Source organism: Apium graveolens, chromosome 2, assembly GCF_009905375.1.
Source record: "Apium graveolens cultivar Ventura chromosome 2, ASM990537v1, whole genome shotgun sequence".
In the NCBI taxonomy this organism is placed as follows: Eukaryota; Viridiplantae; Streptophyta; class Magnoliopsida; order Apiales; family Apiaceae; genus Apium; species Apium graveolens.
Window position 1 is genome coordinate 194,560,871 of NC_133648.1, and position 21,035 is coordinate 194,581,905.

Here is a 21,035-nt window from a genome sequence, read left to right on the forward strand (position 1 = left end):
TATATGCTGTGAGTTACTTACGATAAAAAAAAGTTATTATTTATAATATTTTATATTTTATTAGTAATATATTCAGTAATAAACCGAATATGTTTATAGCTAATAATATTATCAAGCCTTAAAGTATGAAATTTTTTGAAACTAATATACCCACATTATTCAAAAGGTAAAATTCATAACTCTTTTTTATCAAGAATATTCATCTCATTTGTATATAAATATTTTATTTATATTTTTAATTACAAATTTTGTATATGTTTAAATATAAATCCTTATATTTTACACACATTATTTAACTTGATAATTTTAAAATAAATATCAAAAAGTTATTTCTAATTTAAGAATTACAACAAATATACATAATAAAAAAAATAGAAAATTAAATTTTTTTACCCTAATTTTTAAAGGACCTCAAATTTATAGTTTGCCTAAAGCCTCCAAAACCTTAAAGTGCAATTTCGCCTATATTCTCTACGATATTAAACATTATGTTCCGTTAAGTGATACGAGAAAAAAAAACAACTTAAAAGAGCAAGACAAAACTTTGAGGTTTTGTATTAGAGCCAAAACATGTGCAATTAAATATTTTTAAAGTAATAAGGTTGAGACTAATTAAAAAAATTATTTTATCTAATTTATTTTCTTGTGGGAGAGTAAAAATCCATTATATTTATTAAATTGATGAAAAAATAAAAAAAATTATTTTAATAAGATTTATTCATAAAAAATTAATCTGAGTTTCAACTATATTAAGATTAAGAAAAATAAATTCGTAAAAAGATGAGGCGTAGGATATATATTAAACTGATGAAAAGATTAAAAAAAACAAAGTTAGAAAAGAACAAACTTATGGGAGAGGCGTCATAGTTATGCAAGTTATGAATTTTGGACGAAGAACAGGTCTGATATCGGGAAAAATTAAATCGAAAACTGTTTGTTAGAAAGTAGCGTTATTTCCAGAAATTGGTAAACTAATATAGTTAAACTGCAGAAGAGATATCTTTAAGTATAGTTAAACTGATTGATATTACAGTGTTTACTAATACAGATCTAAAGAGACTAACATCTAGGATGTTAGCACAATTACTATTCTATTACTATTCAATAAGGTATCCGAATATAAGAAGTTAAGGCAACGATTGTTGATATGCAAGCTAGGTGGTTGCTAGATATGCTGGGAGAAGGAATTGAATGAGTGGTAATAAATCCATCAACTCTAATAAGAAAGCCCAAGGAGACTCCAGAGAGTAAATATTTGACAACTCTCCTACAAAATTTGATTGAATGGCATTTCTATAACATTTGCAGTTGAATGTTGGTATCAAGGAAATAGCTATTGCTTCTGGCGAACAAATTTATTCATGTGATCATAACTTTCAGCCTTCACAATAAGACGCATCTTTACTGAATCTATCCATAGCAAACCACAATAAGAAAGGGCAGCCTCAAATGCATTCTGAAAAAAATCAGAGACCGTTTATACATATCCTATGAACATTCCAACAGCTCAGAATTTGGTTCTTACCCTAGAAGAAAACTCATCATACAGATGGGAAGGAGTCATTTCAACCCTATTCAAATCTGATTCCCACAGCCTTATCTGTAAAAAAATAATAAAAAATGTTAGAACTGCCCTTTCTGTCCAGAAGTATATTATCTCTTATTAATTTTCATTTTTCATACAGGCAAGTCGCTGAAAACTATGAACTTGAAAAACGGCCAACGTAACTAAACATCAACAGCAGAATCTAAGTTCGATTATTGTTATCTATTGCAAGTTAATTTTCCAAACGCAGAAATTTAAAAGCTACATACAGCTAAGATTCTATAAGATCCTGTGGAAAATGGACAAAGAAGAAAAACCTGATCTGTTACGTTCTCTGGCACAGAAGGTACTTTTTCAGCAACTCGAGGGTGTGCATTCTGCTGAAGAAAGCAAATAATCTGTGCAAATCCAGAACTTAATCTGTGTTTCATTAAAATGATCAAGCAGACACAAGAAGAAATCATCATATAATAAATAATCTAGTCTGCAGGCACTGAGAATCATACTGTTAGAGATATCCTTCGGCACACATATCAAAATGATCCATTGAATAATCACAGTCAGAAGAGTTCAATCAGGCTGTGCAGCACTAGCATATTAATTATACTTTTATCAATAAATCCACAAAGAGCATTTCATGCATGCCATCCTAAATTTTCCAATTAATTTCAGATTTTTGTTGATGCCACTAATTCTGTTTATGCAATATACACAGCACAGTTACGTTTAAACAAAAGCACTATGTTGACTTATGATGAACCATCTGGAAAAACAGGGTAAAATAGCCTAGCATGTAGCTAAGGACTGCCTTAAGCATGGACATGAGATAGTCTCTACTTGAGTATACATTGCTGGTTAGATGATACATACAATAACTTCACTCATCAAGAAAAAATACTAGAAGAATTCTGCATAAACTCCAGCTCCACAACAAGCATTACAGTGGTCAAAATGGTACAGATTAGGCATTTATTTTATCTTAATCCAAACTTACAGTGTAGAAATTTCGGATACAACAGATTGCATAAACAAGAAAATGATGACATTAACCTCCAGGCCAGACTGTAATTTGTTATTGTCATCAACTGGAAGTGGATACCTTTAGTTGAACAAAATCTAATCATGCTACAAAACTCTTATCATCGAATGGAGTGTATTACAAGGTCATAGAGATTATAATGCATATTAATATGAAAGTCGAATCCTTGCCTGATCTGCTGTGATTCCATATTGAAAAGCTTTACACAAATTTTCTTTTGTGATTGCTCCAACAATGAGATTTGGCAGCTGATATTCTATCCTGCAATTTCAGCACAGTTATATATTCGCTACAGATAATTTTGAACCAAACAGCTCACAAAATGATATTAAACTTTGATGTTATAGTCAGTACAACATTTCATTAATACCAAATACGATAAAAAGCTAAATCGCTAGTGAAGTGAAACAGTATAAGCTTCTTCACACAACTGATTCAAAACAAACTATAAAGCTAAATCATTAATTAAGTGAACCGAAACAGTATAAGGCTTTTTTACAAAATTGATTCAAAACAAACTAAAAAAAACTATCCATAACAGATACATTTAATAACTATATATTACTTAAAAGCATAATTAATGATGTAAATACTTACATTAAATATAACATGAAACTTGTCATTCAACTGAAGTGAAATGCCACATGAATATACTCACAAATTGATTAGAATTTAGACATTATGTATGAATTTCAAGTTGAGGCCTATTAGGGGTGGCAAAATCTGGCATGTCCCAGACCCCGCCAGCAAAGAAACACAAATTTGGGTGGCTTGGGAGTTTTGAGGAGAGTTTAACTAATATTAACCAGGAAAAAATGAGCATAACTTCTCATTTTATCAAGTACATCTCATCCTTCTGGTTCATCTTTCAAGAAATACATGCAAACATTTTATCTATGGATTGGATTGTAGATAACCCTAGCAACGTGCCACATACTTTGCATCTCAGAGTTTTGATGGTACAATACTAGTATACATATATTACTTTGGTAATTTCCTAAAGACATTGTCCACTTTTCATTTCTATATGAAGTAGTAGGTGATTTTTCCAAACACAAAACAGAGAACTAAGCTAACATAATATCTGTTTCTGCGGTTTCATAAGCTATTATAGTTTGAAAAGCCCTAAATATCTATCCCATGATAATTTATCCTGTAAAAAATAGCCAAGGTGTCTAAATGATAAATTCTGGCAGTTAAGCTGTCAAGGTCATTTGTTTGAGGAACTCTTTGTTCAGCACTAGCTCCATACATAGGTGCTTGATCATCCATAAATTCTTTCAGATACATGTCCCTCAAACACCATCATACTACTATTGAGCTCATATCTAAAAACTACTTCCAACAAAAAGCCTCGTTATACAGATCAGGAAAGGCTTAATAATAAATACCATAACAAAAGCATCTAGAGAATTGAAAATATTAAGTGAAATTTAGATACAAACTCATCAAAAGTCAAGTAATATTTGCATACTTGTATATATTTCCAATCCAAAAAAAAGAATGAAACCTGGCGAAAAAGAAGTGAAATCCTGTGAAAAACACGATCGCCTGCCAGTGTTGTTCCCGTAAACACTCACTCCTAAACAACCCAAGGATAATGAACAAACTAAATTGCCTTGCAAAGAGGCGTAAAATCTCACAGTGCAACTTAGATGTTGTATATGCATAAAGCCTAAAGTTTGTCTCCACAACAACGTAGCCCTGCAAACATAGAAAAAAATGGTTATAACATTTTTATTTAGTTATCTAAATGCATATGGATACCCATCTAGATGTTGATTAGAAGAAACATCATCAAAATCAAGAATCGTGCGTAAAATCTTCTTTCTTTGGTTCAAAAGGTCTGACATCATTCTATAATGGCAAATTTACCCAAAACATATCCAAAATTTCAGTCCTTTATATATCAATTCATGTTTTATATTTCAGTGAACATTTTTATGTATTATGACATGGAGTACTGTTTAAGCCACACAAGGGTACTCTAGATATTTAGCAACTCTCTGCATATTTTTTTGTTAGTTAGTGGCGGTACATCTTTTGGCACATATAGGTGCACAATGTCAACTATAAATTCAGTTTTTCAGATCTAATCAAGAGACGTTTTGAACTGCTTCATTTTCTCTACAATTCTTGTGTCTAGTTCTTCATTTAGCTTCTCTTTTGATAAAAGTATCATGGTATCAGAGCAGCTAATGAAGTTTTTCTTCGAGTGAATTGAATAGAGAATTAAGTAGCAGTTCTTGCTCAGTGATCTAGTATCTAAAATTCTGTCTATTAAGTTGTGTGTGAGTTGTGCTCTCCTTGAGTCAAATCTTAAAAGTTATTGTGTGTGAGCTGTGCTCTCCTTGAGTCAAATCTTAAAAGTTATTGTGTGTGAGCTGTGCTCTCTTCCAGTAAAATCATGGCCAGTGGCGGCAAGTTTTCGTTCTCTGATATGCAAAAGCCTCTTTTTCTACACCCATCTGATAACCCTCTATCTATCAGTGTTACTAAGCTGCCGGGAGCTTTTTCTACACCCATCTGACAACCCTCTATCTATCAGTGTTACTAAGCTGCAGGGAGCAAGTAACTATCGCACATGGAAAAGATCTATGGAGATACAACTCTCTTCGAAACACAAACTGGGTTTTGTTAACAGTAGGGAGGTAAGAAAAGCCAAAGACAACACAGAAGTTGTGCAATGGGACACCTGCAACAGTATGGTAACTTCTTGGATCCACAATAACATCTCTGGTTCTATTAAACAGTCTGTACTTTTTATAACCTCTGCATATAAAGTGTGAAAACAGCTTGAAAAGCGTTTTCAGCTAACACATGGGTCTAGGAAATATAAACTCAGTAAGGAATTATTTGGTATGAAACAAAATGGTGCAAAAATAGTTGATTATTATACCTCTTTAAGATGTTTGTGGGCTGAGTTAGACTCTATGAATCTATTACCTACTATAACTACTGTTACTAATGAAGTGTCAGATTTGTTAAAGGCTATAAACACTCAAAAGGAGGAGTCACGTCTGTTCCAATTTTTAAATGGGTTGGATGAATCGAATGGACCCCTGCGTAGCCAACTCTTGATGGTAAATCCTCTTCCCAGCGTGAAAATGGCTAGTGCATCTATTCAACAGGAAGAATCTCAGCGTGAGGTTCTTAAAAATCCTCTCTCACTAGACTCAGATGTGTCTGTTATATACAGTAAATCAACCTAGAATCCTGGAAAACCAATGATGTGTGACACCTGTGGGGGAAAAGGTCATAGTAGTGAGAGATGCTGGAACACTATTGGGTACCCACCTTGGCACTACAAATATAAACCTTCGCCATCAAACACCCTACCAAGAAATCAAAATAACCGTTGGACCAAACCACAAACTCCCTATACATCAAAAAAATCAAAATAACCGTTGGACCAAACCACAAACTCCCTATACATCAAAAAATCAATATGCTGCACATGTGACTGCAATACCCACACATACAGACTCAAGTCCTCCACCACTAACCTTTACCCCTCAACAACTTCAACAGTTACTTCAAATTCTACCCACACAATCTCAGACAATGTCACGTGAGTCTAATGATGACCTGCTGGATAGTCCATTCTCTGGAATAATTTTGTGTCACTCAGTTCAGCAAAATCCTCACACTTGGATTGTTGACACAGGGGCAACTGACCATATGAATTCAAACATTGAAATTCTTACCAATGTTAAACCCTTAACTCCTCACCTAAGTGTAAACCTTCCCACTGGAGCTAGTGTTGTTGTGTCACACGTTGGAGATGTTAACTTGCAAAATGGCTTAAAACTTTTGAATGTGTTATATGTACCTTCTTTCACCCACAATCTCCTCTCTATCCATAAATCTTCCCTAAACAACGACTGTTTTGCTGTGTTCTCACCCACTACATGCTCTATTATTGACACTCAAACCTATAAAGAAAAGGGAAATGGCAGTGTGTCAAATGGGTTGTACCATATGTCCAACTTTACCTCTAGAAACATGTTTGCAGACACTCATCTACAGTGTATGACAGTCACAAATCAGACACTCAAAGCTCAGTTCACTCAATGGCACAACCGATTGGGTCATGCCCCGGCCTCGAAGTTGAAGTTCATTGACTGTGTCAAATACTGCACACATGTTGCTGATAAAGTGTGCTTAACATGTCCCATGGCAAAATTCACAAAGCTTCCTTTTCCAACAAGTGAATCACGAGGTTCGAAGCCGTTTGAACTCATCCACACAGACATATGGGGACCATACAAGGTGAGCACTAGGCGAAAATTCAAGTTATTCCTCACTATCGTCGATGACTATTCAAGGATGACATAGATATACCTCATACAACACAAATCAGATTACTTGAAAACCTTGGAAATCTTCTACAACCATGTTAAGACCCAATTTGAAGCCACTATCCAATTTGTGAGATCCGACAATGCTCTCGAGTTCAATGATGCAGGATGCAGAGCATTTTTTCAGGCCCACGGCATAATCCATCAGACTTTGTGTCCGTATCGTCCACAACAAAATGCTCAAGTTGAGCACAAGCACCGTCATCTGCTTGAAATTGCACGAGCCCTTATGTTTTAATCTGGACTGCAAGTGTCGTATTGGGGAGAAGTTGTGCTTACATCTGCCTACATAATAAACAGGTTACCTTACTCTATGCTGAATAACAAATGTCCTTATGAACTGTTGTGCAATAAACCTATGGATTATCTTGATATGAAATCATTTGGTTGCCTGGCCTTCGCTGTCAACAGTGTACACACAACAGATAAGCTAGCGCCTAGGGGAGTCCCATGTGTATTCGTAGGATACCCACCTACACAAAAAGGCTATAGACTACTTGATTTAAAAACCATGAAGACCTTTATATTCAGAGATGTGTCCTTTCATGAGAAATCTTTCCTTTAAACACAACAACACCCAAGCCATACCTTCTACCTCTGCCAACTGAAATGCCCAATCCACTCGTTAATTCCTACGTGGACGATGACTTTCTTACACCAATAGACATGACTGAACCTAGTGGAAATATAAACAATGATGAGGACACATCCCACACCACAACTGAACTTTCCTTTTCTCCATCTGTAACAACCAGTAATGAAACTAGTTCTGCTTCAGATGATCGAATCCAAACTACAACTACACCACCACCTCGAAAATCTTCAAGACTTCTTAAACCTCCTACATGGATGGAATTATATGTCGCCAAACCCTTCCCACAGCCATCTGCCAACCTAGCTGTTGTGACTCCTCAAATAGTGGAGCCAAACTTTGGGTGCTTTCTGTCAACTATTACAACTCATACAGATCCTATCAAGTTCAGTCAAGCTGTCATAGATATCAATTGAGTAAATGCCATGAATCTTGAGTTGGAGGCATTGGAAAACAATGATACATGGGAGATAGTGCCACTTCCACCAACCAAGAAGGCAATTGGAAGTAAGTGGCTCTACAAGACCAAGTTTAAACCTGATGGAACCATTAAGCGTTACAAATCAAGACTAGTTATATTGGGGTACATGCAAACTTATGGAGTTGATTACGAGCACACCTTTGCTCCAGTCACGAAAATGACGACTGTAAGGGCATTATTGGCTGTTGCAGCACTGCAGAATTGGGATGTGATGTAGATGGATGTCACAAACGCATTCCTCCATAGAGAACTCTATAAAACTGTGTACATGAAGATGCCTCAAGGCTATAGTCACTATGGCAGCATAATTGTGCTAAATCAGGGGGAGTTTAGTAGTACAACGACCAAGCTAGTGTGCAAGTTAAAAAAGTCACTATATGGGCTTCGGCAGGCACCAAGAAACTAGTTTAGTAAACTATCAAGCACTTTGAAAGATCTCAAGTTTCAGCAGTCTCTATCTGATTATAGCCTTTTACCCTCACTAAATCATCAACGATAACTCTGGTGCTTGTGTATGTCGATGATCTGTTACTGGCCGGGAATGACAGGAAGGAGATTGATCACCTCAAAATGATGTTGTCCAACACCTTCAAGATGAAAGACCTGGGAAACGTTCGTTACTTTCTAGGCCTGAAAATAAGCAGATCACCGGTTGGGTTCTTCGTCTCATAGAAAAAATATACTTTGGATCTTATTGATGAGTTTGGACTTACAAACGTCACTCCTCTCAAGCTTCCCATGGACATACACTTGAGATGCAAGCTGACACTGGGGAGTTCTTCAAAGATCCACACCCATACCAACACATGGTGGGCAAGCTAATCTATCTTACGATAACACGTCCAGATATAATATTCACTGTCCACATACTTACTCAGTTCATGCAACACCCAATTACAGCACATATGGAGGCAGCCTTGAAGCTATTGAAGTACCTGAACTCTAACCCTGGTCAAGGTATACTACTTGCCTCTTCATCTGCAGTTAAACTCAAAGGATACTGCGATAGTGATTGGGCCACATGCCCAATGTCGAGACGCTCAACAACTGGTTATTGCATGGTACTCGGAACCTCCCCAATCTCATGGAAAACCAAAAAGCAAGTTGTAGTGGCTCGCTTCAAGCGGAGTACCGATCGATGGCCCTTGCTGCCTGTGAAATCATATGGTTGTCTGCTCTGCTTCGAGATATGGGACTCCAGCAACGACCACCAGCAACACTGCACTGTGACAACCAAGCCGCCCCTTGGCAGCCAACCCGGTCCTCCACGAGCGCACTAAACATGTGAAAGTGGACTGTCATTTTATAAAGGACAAAATCAACTCTGGAACTGTGGTGACCAAGCATGTTCCAACATACTCACAGGTGGCCGAAATATTCACCAAAGCTCTCTCTCCACAAAACAGCACTTCTACCTTTTGAGCAAGCTTGGCGCTGAAAGTTAACTTCCCCCAAGCTTGACGGGGAGTAAAAAGCACATGGACCTCTGTCAATTCATGTTTTATATTTCAGTGAACATTTTTATGTATTATGACATGTAATACTATTTAAGCCACACAAGGGCACTCTAGACATTTAGCAACTCTCTGCATATTTTTTGTTAGTTATGGCTGTACATCTTTTGGCAAATATAGGTGCACAATGTCAACTATGAATTCAGTTTTTCAGATCTAATCAAAAGACGTTTTGAACTGCTTTGTTTTCTCTGCAATTCTTGTGTCTAGTTCTTCATTTAGCTTCTATTTTGATAAAATTATCACATAAAAAAAAAGGAAGTAGTAGCATTTACCTGCTGTAGCTTGAGTAATCCAAGGTCTGCAAGGTCCTTAACTATGGATCCCTGAGTGTTACTCGGTGCGTTCATATTATAAGCCTACATGTGAATAAAATAATTATAAACCACAATTAGGTATAGAAATCTTCGGGAGTAACCTTTGTAGATTATTTTCAAATATTTTTACAATTTAGCACTTTTTTACATAAAATTGTCCATCTCTAAATATTCTAATGCATCAAATCTTCGTACATGGAAGTAACAATATAAATAGTGCATATTTATCTACTTGTCTAAACTGCACAAGGGCGGACATTAGTATGAGCAAGTGATTAAATATCTGTATTACGAAATTATATGCAGCAAGACAAAGGACACATATTGAGGATTTAATACCTCACCAGAAACATGGAAATTGAGCTCGAGTAAAAAGGAGATAATATCTGAGGAATCCACGCCCCTCACTCCTGCATGAAAAATGTTTTTGCATTGCTATATATCAGTAGATTTAGATATATTGGGACCCTGTAATACACCTTTATATCACGAGATACTCTAGTACATCTTTATATCACGACTCCGTATAATTTCTGTCTTCAAGTTCTGATACACATTTAGAAAATTGAATTCATGTCGCTATATATATTCTATACTAGTGTATACCATAATTAAGAAACAAGCAGGACAGGTCACTACAGTATAATACCAACTCTAAGGTATTCCAGGTTAATTACCACGCAAGTGGCAACTCGTATCATGTTTTTTATACATTAGGGGGTGTTTGGTTGATGGTTAATGCACTATATACCGAGACGACATATAGCGTGCATAGCAAGCAATACACTATTTCAAAGCTCTTAAAAAAACATTTCGCTAAAACTTGTTACATCAATCTATAACTGGAGCAGGAAACAAGAACTCAAAGAAAACGCTCACCTCCCACTGTTCAGAGGCACAGGCATATAAATCAACTGAGCTTGGAAGCGTCACACTTATTCGCATAGGCTCCCTTGGTAAACCACCACTGCAATATCGAATCAATAGGTCATACATGTAATATACGTATGGACAAATAAATAAAAGAGTGATACCAGACACATATATTAGCAATCCTCAAGGTTTCCAGCACCTGTGGACGGCCAAGATAACTCTTTCTCATTCTGTCCGCTGAAACATGTAGGTCCTTGCTACAATTCATAGGGTAACATAATGCACTCAATACTTGAATATATGTTAATCCTGGAGCTAGCTTTCTTTTACATTTGTCTTCCATTCAGTTTCTTAGCCAATAAACCAACTAAAGAACCGCTTGGGATTTCAACTAAACAACCTCTGTCACTTTGCATGGTGAGGCATGTGCACCAGCCATAAATATTTATATATAACTAATTATCTTGTTGTCATTATGCATGGTGAACCAGGTGTACTTACAATTTTTTTATTAATTGAATCATGTTTCCCTTTTTGATCTGAGTAATAAGTAATAACTAGTAACAAATAACATACTTAAAAGGTGTGTCTTTCTATATTTGAATCTTGTTGGTCTTGTAGACATTGCCAAGAATGGAGGATGCGACATGTGAAAATCACAAAAAAATAAAACGTAATATTCAACAAGCATGTACATGCCAGCCATATAGACTTCATGTTTACCCATGGATTATATGATTCTGAAGGTTTTTGTCAAATGTTGGATTCATTATGTAATTGTGTCCCCTTTCCTGCTAATATAAACAAGAATATAAGTGAGTCATATCACACAAAAACAACCAAAGTGCCACAACTACCCCAAAAATGAGCTCCAACACTATCTACAATTAAACTGCCATTACTAAATTTAAAGCTTAAAACATAAATTTTAAATTACTAGAGGATAAGGGTTGCAGAATTTGATAAAATGAATTTTTTATTATAGTAACGGGAATGGCCTTGAAGAAACTTTAAGCTATCATATAGAAGAATAAGAAAGGCGCTATCACATGTTTGAAGATGATAGGAACATACAACATGTGTTTAACGTTTTCTAGTCTAATCAAAGAATTCTTCCTATGCTCATCTGTGTACTTATAGGTGATCAAGACTACTATTATTACAACTCGAACCCGACCAACCAGGAAAAGCAGAAAAACATACCTGTCAACAGTTTCAGTAATTAGTCTCAACTGAAATAATTTGTCAATGGCGACTCTATGCTTTAACCTCCCTTCAGCAGGCACCCAATCTTTCATTGATTTAGCGGATATAGCTAGGTGTATCAATGATGAACTGCATTCGCAGCACATATTGTTTGGCTAGAGGTGGCAACAATCTATCGAAAACAACCAAAGACAGACCAAAACTAATACTAACATTTAATTTCAAAAAAGACAGAATGTATGTATAGAATGTCGATATGGTCATGCTAGATGGATTCATGTAATATTTACAACCGAGTACGGGATGGGGCACAAATACATAAAATTGACAAGCACCGAATTCTCTAACTTCCTAAAATGATGATCACATCTACCTAGCTCACAAAGTCACACTTTTCAATTCCGAATACAAGGACTCAACTGGCTACATTCCTCAAATATCTCCTCTATATAATTAAAAACAACACAAGCAGGGACAACTTCGAAATGGTCTAACTAGATATTGTCTCTGTTAAAATTCAACACAATTCATATATGTGAAATACGAGACACAAGCTAATAGCAATGGCATGTATGTCTATTTCCAAATCCCACATAACAAAACACATGATCATCTTGATGTGAGTAACTAACTTAATATCCATATTGTCAAAGTAATCAAAACCAATAGTATGACATAAAAATAGAAACACAGAACTAGAGAGAGAAAGAGTGGGAGGGATGACCTTAGAATGGCTTGACAAATGAAAGCATTGTGATACAAATGATCAAATTTTGTAGCAGGCAGGCAAAGAAGCCACCATGTCCATCAAATTATTTGCAATTATTTTAACTTGTGGCATCTTTCTTCAATATAATGCTTCTATGTTATTTTCTTTTAGGGTTCTTTTTTACGAATACACGACTTCGGCGAGCACTAGTATAGATTCATCTTTTTTTGAGCACTAGGTATAACTTGTGACATTTTTCTTTTTCTGGGGAATGTACTCCATTCAAATTTGTTAAAAATGATCCTGGGTGCTGCCTTCAATTTTACATTTCACTTTTCAATTTTTTTGTCACGCACACTTTTATTGGTGCACGGATTTTAATTCATAATTTAATAAAACTCAAATAGTTAAATTTGAATATAAAGTTCTTGAACCTTCGGCTTGCCCCAGCACGAGTTTTTAATAGGCAATGAAGTAAATGATAAGGAGATAAGGTATTTTTATCCTTTTTTGGGAGTGAAACTTTTGTGGTTAAAGTTTGTTAAGTTTATATTCATCACGACTTATTTTGGTTCCTTTTAAAAACTCGAAACACCATGAAGTGGGGTGAGACTTTTAACCAACTATTAGAGAACTTATAATATCTAGATTTTCCCAAAATTTGTATAAGCATTTCTTTTCTTTAGTCTCATAATACGAATTAACAACGTAAAAGAAAGAATGTGCAACTTGACCGATTAAAACAAGAATGCATCCCCAAATTAAGTTGCAGATCCTATTGTACATTGTGTTTCATTTGCATAATAGATTTTGCGGGACATTTGATTGAGTCCCGTTGATTTTTAACAGATTCCTAAGATGAAGTGTTGGTCTGAAGTGCAACTAATGATGCATAGACACCATCTTTGATGTTCATCAAGCTCTCATGCTTTCCTTTCTCTACAATGACTCCATTTTTCACCACAGCAATCATATCCGCACCTCTGATAGTAGACAACCTATGTGCCACCACTACTGTCGTCCGATGCACCATCACACTGTCTAATGCATTTTGAACAACTCTCTCGGATTCAGCATCTAGAGCACTAGTGGCCTCGTCTAGAAGCAGTATCTTGGGATTTTTTATTATGGCACGTGCAATGGCCACACGCTGCTTTTGTCCACCAGATAGCTGTATCCCTCTCTCCCCTACTACAGTATCATAACCCTGTAATTGCATCATATGGAAATTCATTACTCTGGTATTATAACTCCAAGTTAAGTTGGAATTGATTAAAGCATAATGCTTAGTATCTTACAATAGGGAAAAGGATTATATCTCGTTGATTTTATTTTTCCTGGATTCCGACTTGTTTCTGGAGCCCTGGTATCCAGGATTTCAGCTGTTTTTATATTAATTTTTATTCTAAATAACGGCAATCATCTTTTGAAGCCAGTAAAAACTGAGAAATGTTTACTGGAAAGGGGTATATTTAATCTCAAGATGTGCTAGACCAAGTAAGAATAAATTTGTTCTACGTTCCGAATGTCAATGAGAACACCAAGGAAAATCCCAGTGTGGAATTCTCCTTTGACCACCAGATCATTCCGGGGTTTCACAGATGTGACTACTCGATTAAGCTCTAGAAAAGTTTGGGTGAATCCGTTCACCCAAACACAATGCAACAAACTAATGATGCTGCTTATTGGGTGCAAAACTTGCAGAATATATGGAATTTTTACTATAGGAGACTAAGGCCAGGGTTTACTGGTTGCGAAAGACAAGCTAGAGATCGTAATACAGGTATATACTTTAATGCCTAGTATGTTTATAACTCTGATATTTTAGGTAAAAATTTTGGTTTCAGGATCCACTGAAGTAAACATTTTCAATTGTACTCACCAAACAGAAATCTGAGATATTTGAAGGATGCAACGTGTAGTTACTCTCTTTTTCAAATTTGTACTTGGAAAATAAGTGACTTCTGATATCAAAAAACAGTTAATAACAAAATAGTAATTTGTACTCTTGTAACTTTTCTAACCTGTTGTAACCCACAAATGAAATTGTGGGCATTAGCCAACATGGACGCGTTCATTATTTCTGCTTCAGTTGCACCTCCTTCCTTTCCATAAGCAATGTTAGCTCGAATTGTCTCATTAAATAATGCTGGTTCTTGACTTACAAGTCCCATTTGTTGCCTTAGCCACTTCACTTGGAACTTTTGTATCTCAATCCCGTCAAGTAGAATATAACCTGAATTCGGCTCATAAAATCTTTGCAGCAATGAGATTACAGTTGATTTTCCGCTTCCACTTTCTCCAACCAGGGCAATAGTCTAGGATACAATAGCCACAATAATTACAAATTTATAGTCGTGTACTCTAGTAAGTATAGTGACATCCAGAAACTACTTCTGAAAATGGAAAAAAAATATAGATATGAGAAATGAAAGGCATACCTTGCCACTATGGATTTTTAAGTTGAGGTCTTGGAAAATTTGAACGTCTGGCCTTGTTGGATAACTGAAATCAATATTTCGGAGCTCAATGTTTCCCTTAACATTGTCAAGTATCATCCCAGACTCGTCACATGGGTCTATCTTTGATTTTCTGTCTAAGATTGAGAATATAGAAGTTGTAGCAGTACTGGCTTTGCTTTTATCTGTTGCAAAAGAACCCGACTGAGAAATTCCAGTAGCTGCCATGGTCAGTACAAAGAAAACCTGCAAGATTATAAGTATCTCAGAATAATTGAGTTTTTTTTAAAAACAATACCAATACACAGATTGTGTACTTAACCCGAAAAACATTTGTAAATGTTGTTTTCCCATCCTGAACAAGCCGGGCTCCAGCGTAAAAAGTAGTTGCATGGACACAAAATAGAGAGGTGAAGGATATCCCAACTCCACACCCGGTAATTAAACCTTGCCTTATCCCTGCCCCAAGAGGAGCTTCGCATTTCCTTTTGTAGAGTGCCATCACTTTCTCTTCAGCACAGAAAGAAGCAACAGTTCTTATACTCCCAACTGCATCATTCGCAACTTGACTTGCTTCCTCATACATCAGCTGCAGATGTGGAAGATCTCGATGACACAAGTAAGTACATATTATGTATTGCTAAAACATTTATTAAAATGCTAGTATATATTATGTGTAATATTTTAGTTTATGTTCAGACATGATTATCTTAAGCGGTTGCTCTAAATAATTTCTGCAGTACAAAGATAAAACACCAGTATACCATATCTATGATTACGAGTTAATGTACAAACCTTTGAATCTGCACCAAAACCTTTCCTAAATTTGACTTGAACATATTCATTAACTCCGACGAAGGGTAACAATGCAAAGAAAATTAGTGCCAACTGCCAACATGCTGTAAAAGCGATGACCAGACCAGTAACTGCAGTTGCTGCATCTTGAACAATTTGCGCAAGCGTGTCTCCAACTAAAGCACTCACTGTGGCTGCATCTGCATAAAGCCTAGCACTGATAGCTCCACTTGAATTTTCATGTTCATCAAACCAGCCTACCTCCATCCTTACCACTTTCTCAAAGCACATAGATCTGATCCTTCTTACTAATTTAGACCCAGCCACCGCAAAAAAGTATGACCTTCCTGGAAATACTAAGACTGTTGCTAGTCCGAGGCCAACAAACACTAGTGACCAAAGCTTTGAATCCTTCCTCATCTCATGTGGTGGCTCATAGAATGTTTTGATCATGCCAGAAATTAAAATGCCAAATATTGGCAGTATTGTACCACCAACGATAGCAAATATGGATCCTAGCATCAACACTGGTATCTCAGGCTTATTGAGGTAAGCAAGCCTGCGAAGTGGGACCTTTTGGGACTTCTCAGATTTTTCTTTGATAGGAGCCGCAGGCTCTCCAATTTCAATCTCGGATACACCAAGTCCTGTTGGTAAACGGAATGAGAGGGATAAAGAACGTCGGCTGCTATTCCCTACAGTAGATGATCCTTGACTTAAAGAACGGTGGAATGACATTCGTTGACTCAGTTGTCTACCGGAAAAAGTAATGTCTGATGTATCTTGGGCATCTATGTCTTCACTGCTTACTTCTTGCAAAAGTAAAAGCTGAGTGTATGCTCCTTCGGGATTCTTTAGTAGATCAGAATGTGATCCTAATCAATAACAATTTGTTTTCTTCAACTTAATAAATTAAAATAGTAATAAAAAACTTCTATCTGTCAATTCTGCGCCTTAAATAAAATGCATGAGTGATGATCACTCCATGCAAGACACACTACCTTTTTCAATCACCTTTCCGTTATGAATCACTGCAATCATATTGGCATTCCTAACTGTGCTTAAGCGATGTGCTACCATGATAGTTGTTCTATTGGCCATTATCTTGTCTAATGCCTCTTGCACAATTCTCTCAGATTCTGCATCAAGTGCACTTGTTGCTTCATCTAGAAGTAAAATTCGTGGGTCCTTTAGTATTGCTCTGGCGATAGCAACTCTTTGCTTTTGCCCACCGGAAAGCTGAGTTCCATGCTCACCAACCATGGTGTCTAGTCCCTTGACATAATTTTAAAGGTCAGTTAACAATACGCAGCACTATATTTGTAAAAAGAAGAAAGAAGCAAATAAAGAGAAGCCAGACTATCAACTATACTTTATTTCTAAAGATGAGGAAAATATCAAATGAAAAACAAATCAAATGAAAAACAAATCAAATAAACTCGGACTGGGAAAAAACTGATTCAACGGATGAGAACCTGAGGAAGATCATTAATAAATTTTCTAGCATTTGCCAGCTCGACTGCTGCTTCAATTTCTTTAGTAGTTGCTCCATCTTTACCGTATGCTATGTTTTCCCTAATAGTTGCTGCAAACAATACAGGTTCTTGACTGACAAGACTAATTTTACCTCTGATCCACTTTATCTGAAACTCTTTGAGATTAGTTCCATCTATAAGAACTTCACCAGCTTGTGGATCATAGAACCTCTCTATCAGACTGATCACCGTAGACTTCCCACTTCCACTCTGTCCAACCAAAGCCGCTGTAGTGCCATTAGGAATGAAAAGAGAGAATCCACTAAAGATCTGCTCATTTTTTCTAGCTGGATAACTAAAAAAGACATCTCTCAATTCCACATCTCCACGAATATCATCAAATTTCTTTCCCCTTGTATCATATGCATCTATTTCTGGATTTCTATTGATGGTTTCAAACATTTTGAAAGCTGCAGCTTTTCCTGATGCGAATGCACCTATACAGGGTGAAGCCTGTCCTAGGGACCTGCCAATGTTTGTTGGGAAAAAAGTTAACTATAAATTTAGCAAAAAAGAAAAGCTTAACTACAGACCCTAATGCAGTTCCAGCGCATATCAGGGCATGACGGTATGACATAAATAAAAATATAATTTTTCAGAGGCCCACAGTCTACAAGCATTTGAAATCATATTCAACATCAATGGTGAAACTCACGTGGAGCCAAACAGCACACCAAGAATAACATTAAATACGTCGCCACCCGTGTATCCTTTTTCCAGTATCATTTTTGCACCAAACCATACAGCTAAGGCGTAATTGTAGAATAAAATAGAGATGACTACACCAAAACCTATTCCGGTAATCAAGCCTTCTTTTACACGTAGTTTATATACATCTGCAAGAGAGTTGCTGAAACTGACCAGTGCTCGTCTTTCTCCGGTGAATGATGCAACCTATACAGGCATCATAATTATAGTAATAATAAGTAATGTCCATTCAACAACTAACATAAATTATTATTGTTAGCACTGCATGATTTTTAAGTCGTGCAGTTAGCTCCAAAGAATTCAAGTCCCAGTCAGGACTGTAGAGCAGAAATGACATACTGTTCGAATTGAACCAATTGTCTGTTCAACTACGGTTGCTGCTTTTGCATAAGCGGTTTGTTCACGTACAGCTATCTTAGAAATGAAAAGTGTCATAATTCCAGCACCTAATATAAGGAGAGGAATAGCAGACAACATGACAAGTGTGAGAAGCCATCCTTTACTGAAAGCTATGACAAAGCCTGCGATGAATGTCGTGAACAATTGTACACATCTACCAACCTAGCAAAAACAAGACATAAGAATGTATTAAGATTCAAAAAAAATAAAGACTCGACCGTGAAACTATCATTAGTTCTAGTTTTGGTACCTTCTCGCCCATAGCATCTTGTATGAGAATAGTGTCACCAGACATCCGAGCAATAACTTCTCCTGTATTTGTTTCGACGTCAAAGAAAGTGACATCTTGTCTCAGAATATTTTTGAGATAGAGGCTCCTTATCCTTGCAGCCTGTCTCTCTCCTGTGACAATCCAGCAAGCCATCTCTGACAGAAACATAAAAAACAACATTCAATAATCAAACTAATTAAGAAGTGTGAATTCAAACTCGTGCACACATTTGCATTTGATAATCATATGAAAGTGAGATACACTTACGGAAGAATACTCCCACGCCTGCTCCTAATCCGAGATACACATATTTCAGCGACACCTAAATTTGCAACAAACCTAAACATTAAAATTCCGACTTAAACAATAATAATATACTTGCGGGTAAGTGAGGCCTTTTAATACCTTGGAAACTTCATGGACCACATTGTTGCTAAACAGATTTTGACCGAAAGCATCAGTCATTTGTCCTACAAGAATAGTCATGAGAGGATTACATAAGCCATGGCCAACAGCACCGATTGTACCAAGAATCATCAAGATCACATCTGTGGAATCGGCAAAAGAGAAAAGCTTGTAGAAAGGGACAGATCCCCCTCTCTTTCTTTCCTTTTCTTTACTAGAATTCTCAGGATTCCTGTCAACTTGTACGCTTCTTGATACGGTTGCTGAATTCATGTTAAAAAAATTTAAGATTGAACCAAAAAATACTATACGAAATAATCAAAGTCGAAACAAAGAAGGGGGAATTCAACAACTTGCAAAAGCAGAAGGATATGTACAGAAACTTGAGGGTCTAAAGAATTTATTCAGAGGGTGAAATTTGAATAAAGGACATCAGCAAGACGCAACTACTAACCAGAACATCCCAAATTAACATTTATGGCATTCATCAATCACCTAATATCCATCACTGCTACATAATATAAATACATGCAGACAACTGAAATAAGTTTTATTCATCATGTTGAGTTCAAAATTTTGACTTTGTTTATCTGCTTTTACCACATTGGGACCAAGCAAGCAAAAAGATGTCCAAAATGGTATAATACTACTGCACAAAGTTGAAATGCTATAATGAGCGGTAAAACAATCACAGTTGCAGAGAATAAATGTTTTTTTTAAGAAAAGTTTATCCGAAATTACCCCAACCGTTTGGCAGGGATATGTGTGAGAAAATTTAATTCCCCAATCCAAACAGCAATTGTAGTAGTGTTCATCCAGCATCCTAATCAGCAAAGGCAGCATAAGATGATAAATATCATCAAAGGGATGCATATTCGTCAGCGGACATCTAAGTCAAAGTTGTTGCCCATGTGAGACGTTACAATTCTACACCATAACCATAACCATGGTGTCACGAAATTGGAACTGAGCAATTTTTATAGATGATTTAGCACTTCTATCTATTATATTATCTATTATCTATACTATAGAGATAATTTGGTTCAATGGTTTGGTTCAACGATAATTCCCTAATTTTGATTATTACAAAAATAGATAAATAGTGTTATATATCTAATAAACTACTAAATTATTAAACTACTACTAAATATAGTATATTTATCCTACTAAACTACGAATACAACTTATCCTATTATTAAAAGATATAAATAATAGTGTTATATATCTGCTAAACTACATAGAGATAATTTGGTTCAACGGTTTGGTTCAACGATAATTCCTTAATTTTGATTATTACAAAAATAGATAAATAGTGTTATGTATCTAATAAACTACTAAATTATTAAACTACTACTAAATATAGTATACTTATCCTACTAATCTACGAATACAATTTATCCTATTATTAAAAGATATAAATAATAGTGTTATATATCTGCTAAACTACTAAATTGTTAAACTACTAGAAATAGTTTATTTATTTTACTGAATTACGACCACATGTTATTCAATTATTTTTATTATAAATTTATAATCACTATATATTTATATAAATATTTTAAAAATATCATATAACTGGATAAATAAAAAAATTAAAATATTAATGGGAAACCGTGCATCGCACGGGATTTATGCTAGTATATATAATAGTCCAACATAGGGCATTGGTGAGACATTTTATTCAATTTAAATGGTGAGACATTTTATTTATCTTGAAATGTCTAAATTGCCCTTATAGTTATCATTTATAAAAAAAATGCTTTTGGTGGGAATCGAACCCTAGTCTTGCAAATACTCTATGCAATAGCATACCACTAAGATACTA

The 21,035-nt window shown here is 35.8% G+C and overlaps 2 protein-coding genes across 9 annotated transcripts; both read right to left on the reverse strand.

Annotated features, from left to right (window-relative positions):
• Positions 1-1,001: 1,001 nt before the first annotated feature.
• LOC141708036 (general transcription and DNA repair factor IIH subunit TFB2-like) lies at positions 1,002-12,958 on the reverse strand. 5 transcript variants are annotated; one of them, XM_074511509.1, is made up of 10 exons: positions 12,654-12,958; positions 11,927-12,101; positions 10,730-11,517; positions 10,190-10,260; positions 9,809-9,892; positions 4,096-4,289; positions 2,756-2,846; positions 1,864-1,944; positions 1,526-1,600; positions 1,002-1,456 (listed from the first exon to the last, which is right to left on the reverse strand). In XM_074511509.1, exons 5-10 carry the CDS (start codon positions 9,881-9,883, stop codon positions 1,334-1,336), a joined length of 639 nt encoding a protein of 212 aa, XP_074367610.1. In that variant the 5' UTR covers positions 9,884-9,892; positions 10,190-10,260; positions 10,730-11,517; positions 11,927-12,101; positions 12,654-12,958; the 3' UTR covers positions 1,002-1,333. The 5 variants fall into 5 exon arrangements, with proteins under 5 accessions (XP_074367610.1, XP_074367612.1, XP_074367611.1 ...); XM_074511511.1 differs by having other exon boundaries at positions 10,730-10,817; positions 10,923-12,101; XM_074511510.1 differs by having other exon boundaries at positions 10,730-12,058.
• A 346-nt stretch (positions 12,959-13,304) lies between these two features.
• Positions 13,305-20,078, reverse strand: LOC141708035 (ABC transporter B family member 21-like). Of its 4 annotated transcripts, none has more exons than XM_074511504.1 (13): positions 19,665-19,854; positions 19,211-19,473; positions 19,073-19,127; positions 18,785-18,960; positions 18,475-18,696; positions 18,083-18,321; positions 17,368-17,893; positions 16,894-17,167; positions 15,893-16,767; positions 15,420-15,686; positions 15,080-15,343; positions 14,663-14,956; positions 13,305-13,845 (listed from the first exon to the last, which is right to left on the reverse strand). In XM_074511504.1, the coding sequence occupies exons 1-13, from the start codon at positions 19,696-19,698 to the stop codon at positions 13,492-13,494; spliced, it is 3,843 nt and encodes a 1,280-aa protein (XP_074367605.1). In that variant the 5' UTR covers positions 19,699-19,854; the 3' UTR covers positions 13,305-13,491. The 4 variants fall into 4 exon arrangements, with proteins under 4 accessions (XP_074367605.1, XP_074367606.1, XP_074367607.1 ...); XM_074511505.1 differs by lacking the exon at positions 19,665-19,854 and adding an exon at positions 19,952-20,078 and having other exon boundaries at positions 13,306-13,845; XM_074511506.1 differs by having other exon boundaries at positions 13,306-13,845; positions 19,211-19,275; positions 19,665-19,851.
• Between the last annotated feature and the right edge of the window lie 957 nt (positions 20,079-21,035).

Excerpts from the sequence above, each read along its gene's own strand:
- LOC141708036 (XM_074511510.1), bottom strand. The coding sequence starts at position 9,883 with ATGAACGCACCGAGTAACACTCAGGGATCCATAGTTAAGGACCTTGCA. Across the intron at positions 2,847-4,095 it reads TTTCACTTCTTTTTCGCCAG|GATAGAATATCAGCTGCCAA; the intron begins GTTTCATTCTTT and ends CTGAAATTGCAG. Across the intron at positions 1,945-2,755 it reads ATGGAATCACAGCAGATCAG|ATTATTTGCTTTCTTCAGCA; the intron begins GCAAGGATTCGA and ends GGATTTGCACAG.
- LOC141708035 (XM_074511504.1), bottom strand. The coding sequence starts at position 19,698 with ATGAATGCCATAAATGTTAATTTGGGATGTTCTG. Across the intron at positions 19,474-19,664 it reads TGTTAATTTGGGATGTTCTG|CAACCGTATCAAGAAGCGTA; the intron begins GTTAGTAGTTGC and ends ACATGAATTCAG. Across the intron at positions 17,894-18,082 it reads GGTGTGCTGTTTGGCTCCAC|GTCCCTAGGACAGGCTTCAC; the intron begins GTGAGTTTCACC and ends AAACATTGGCAG.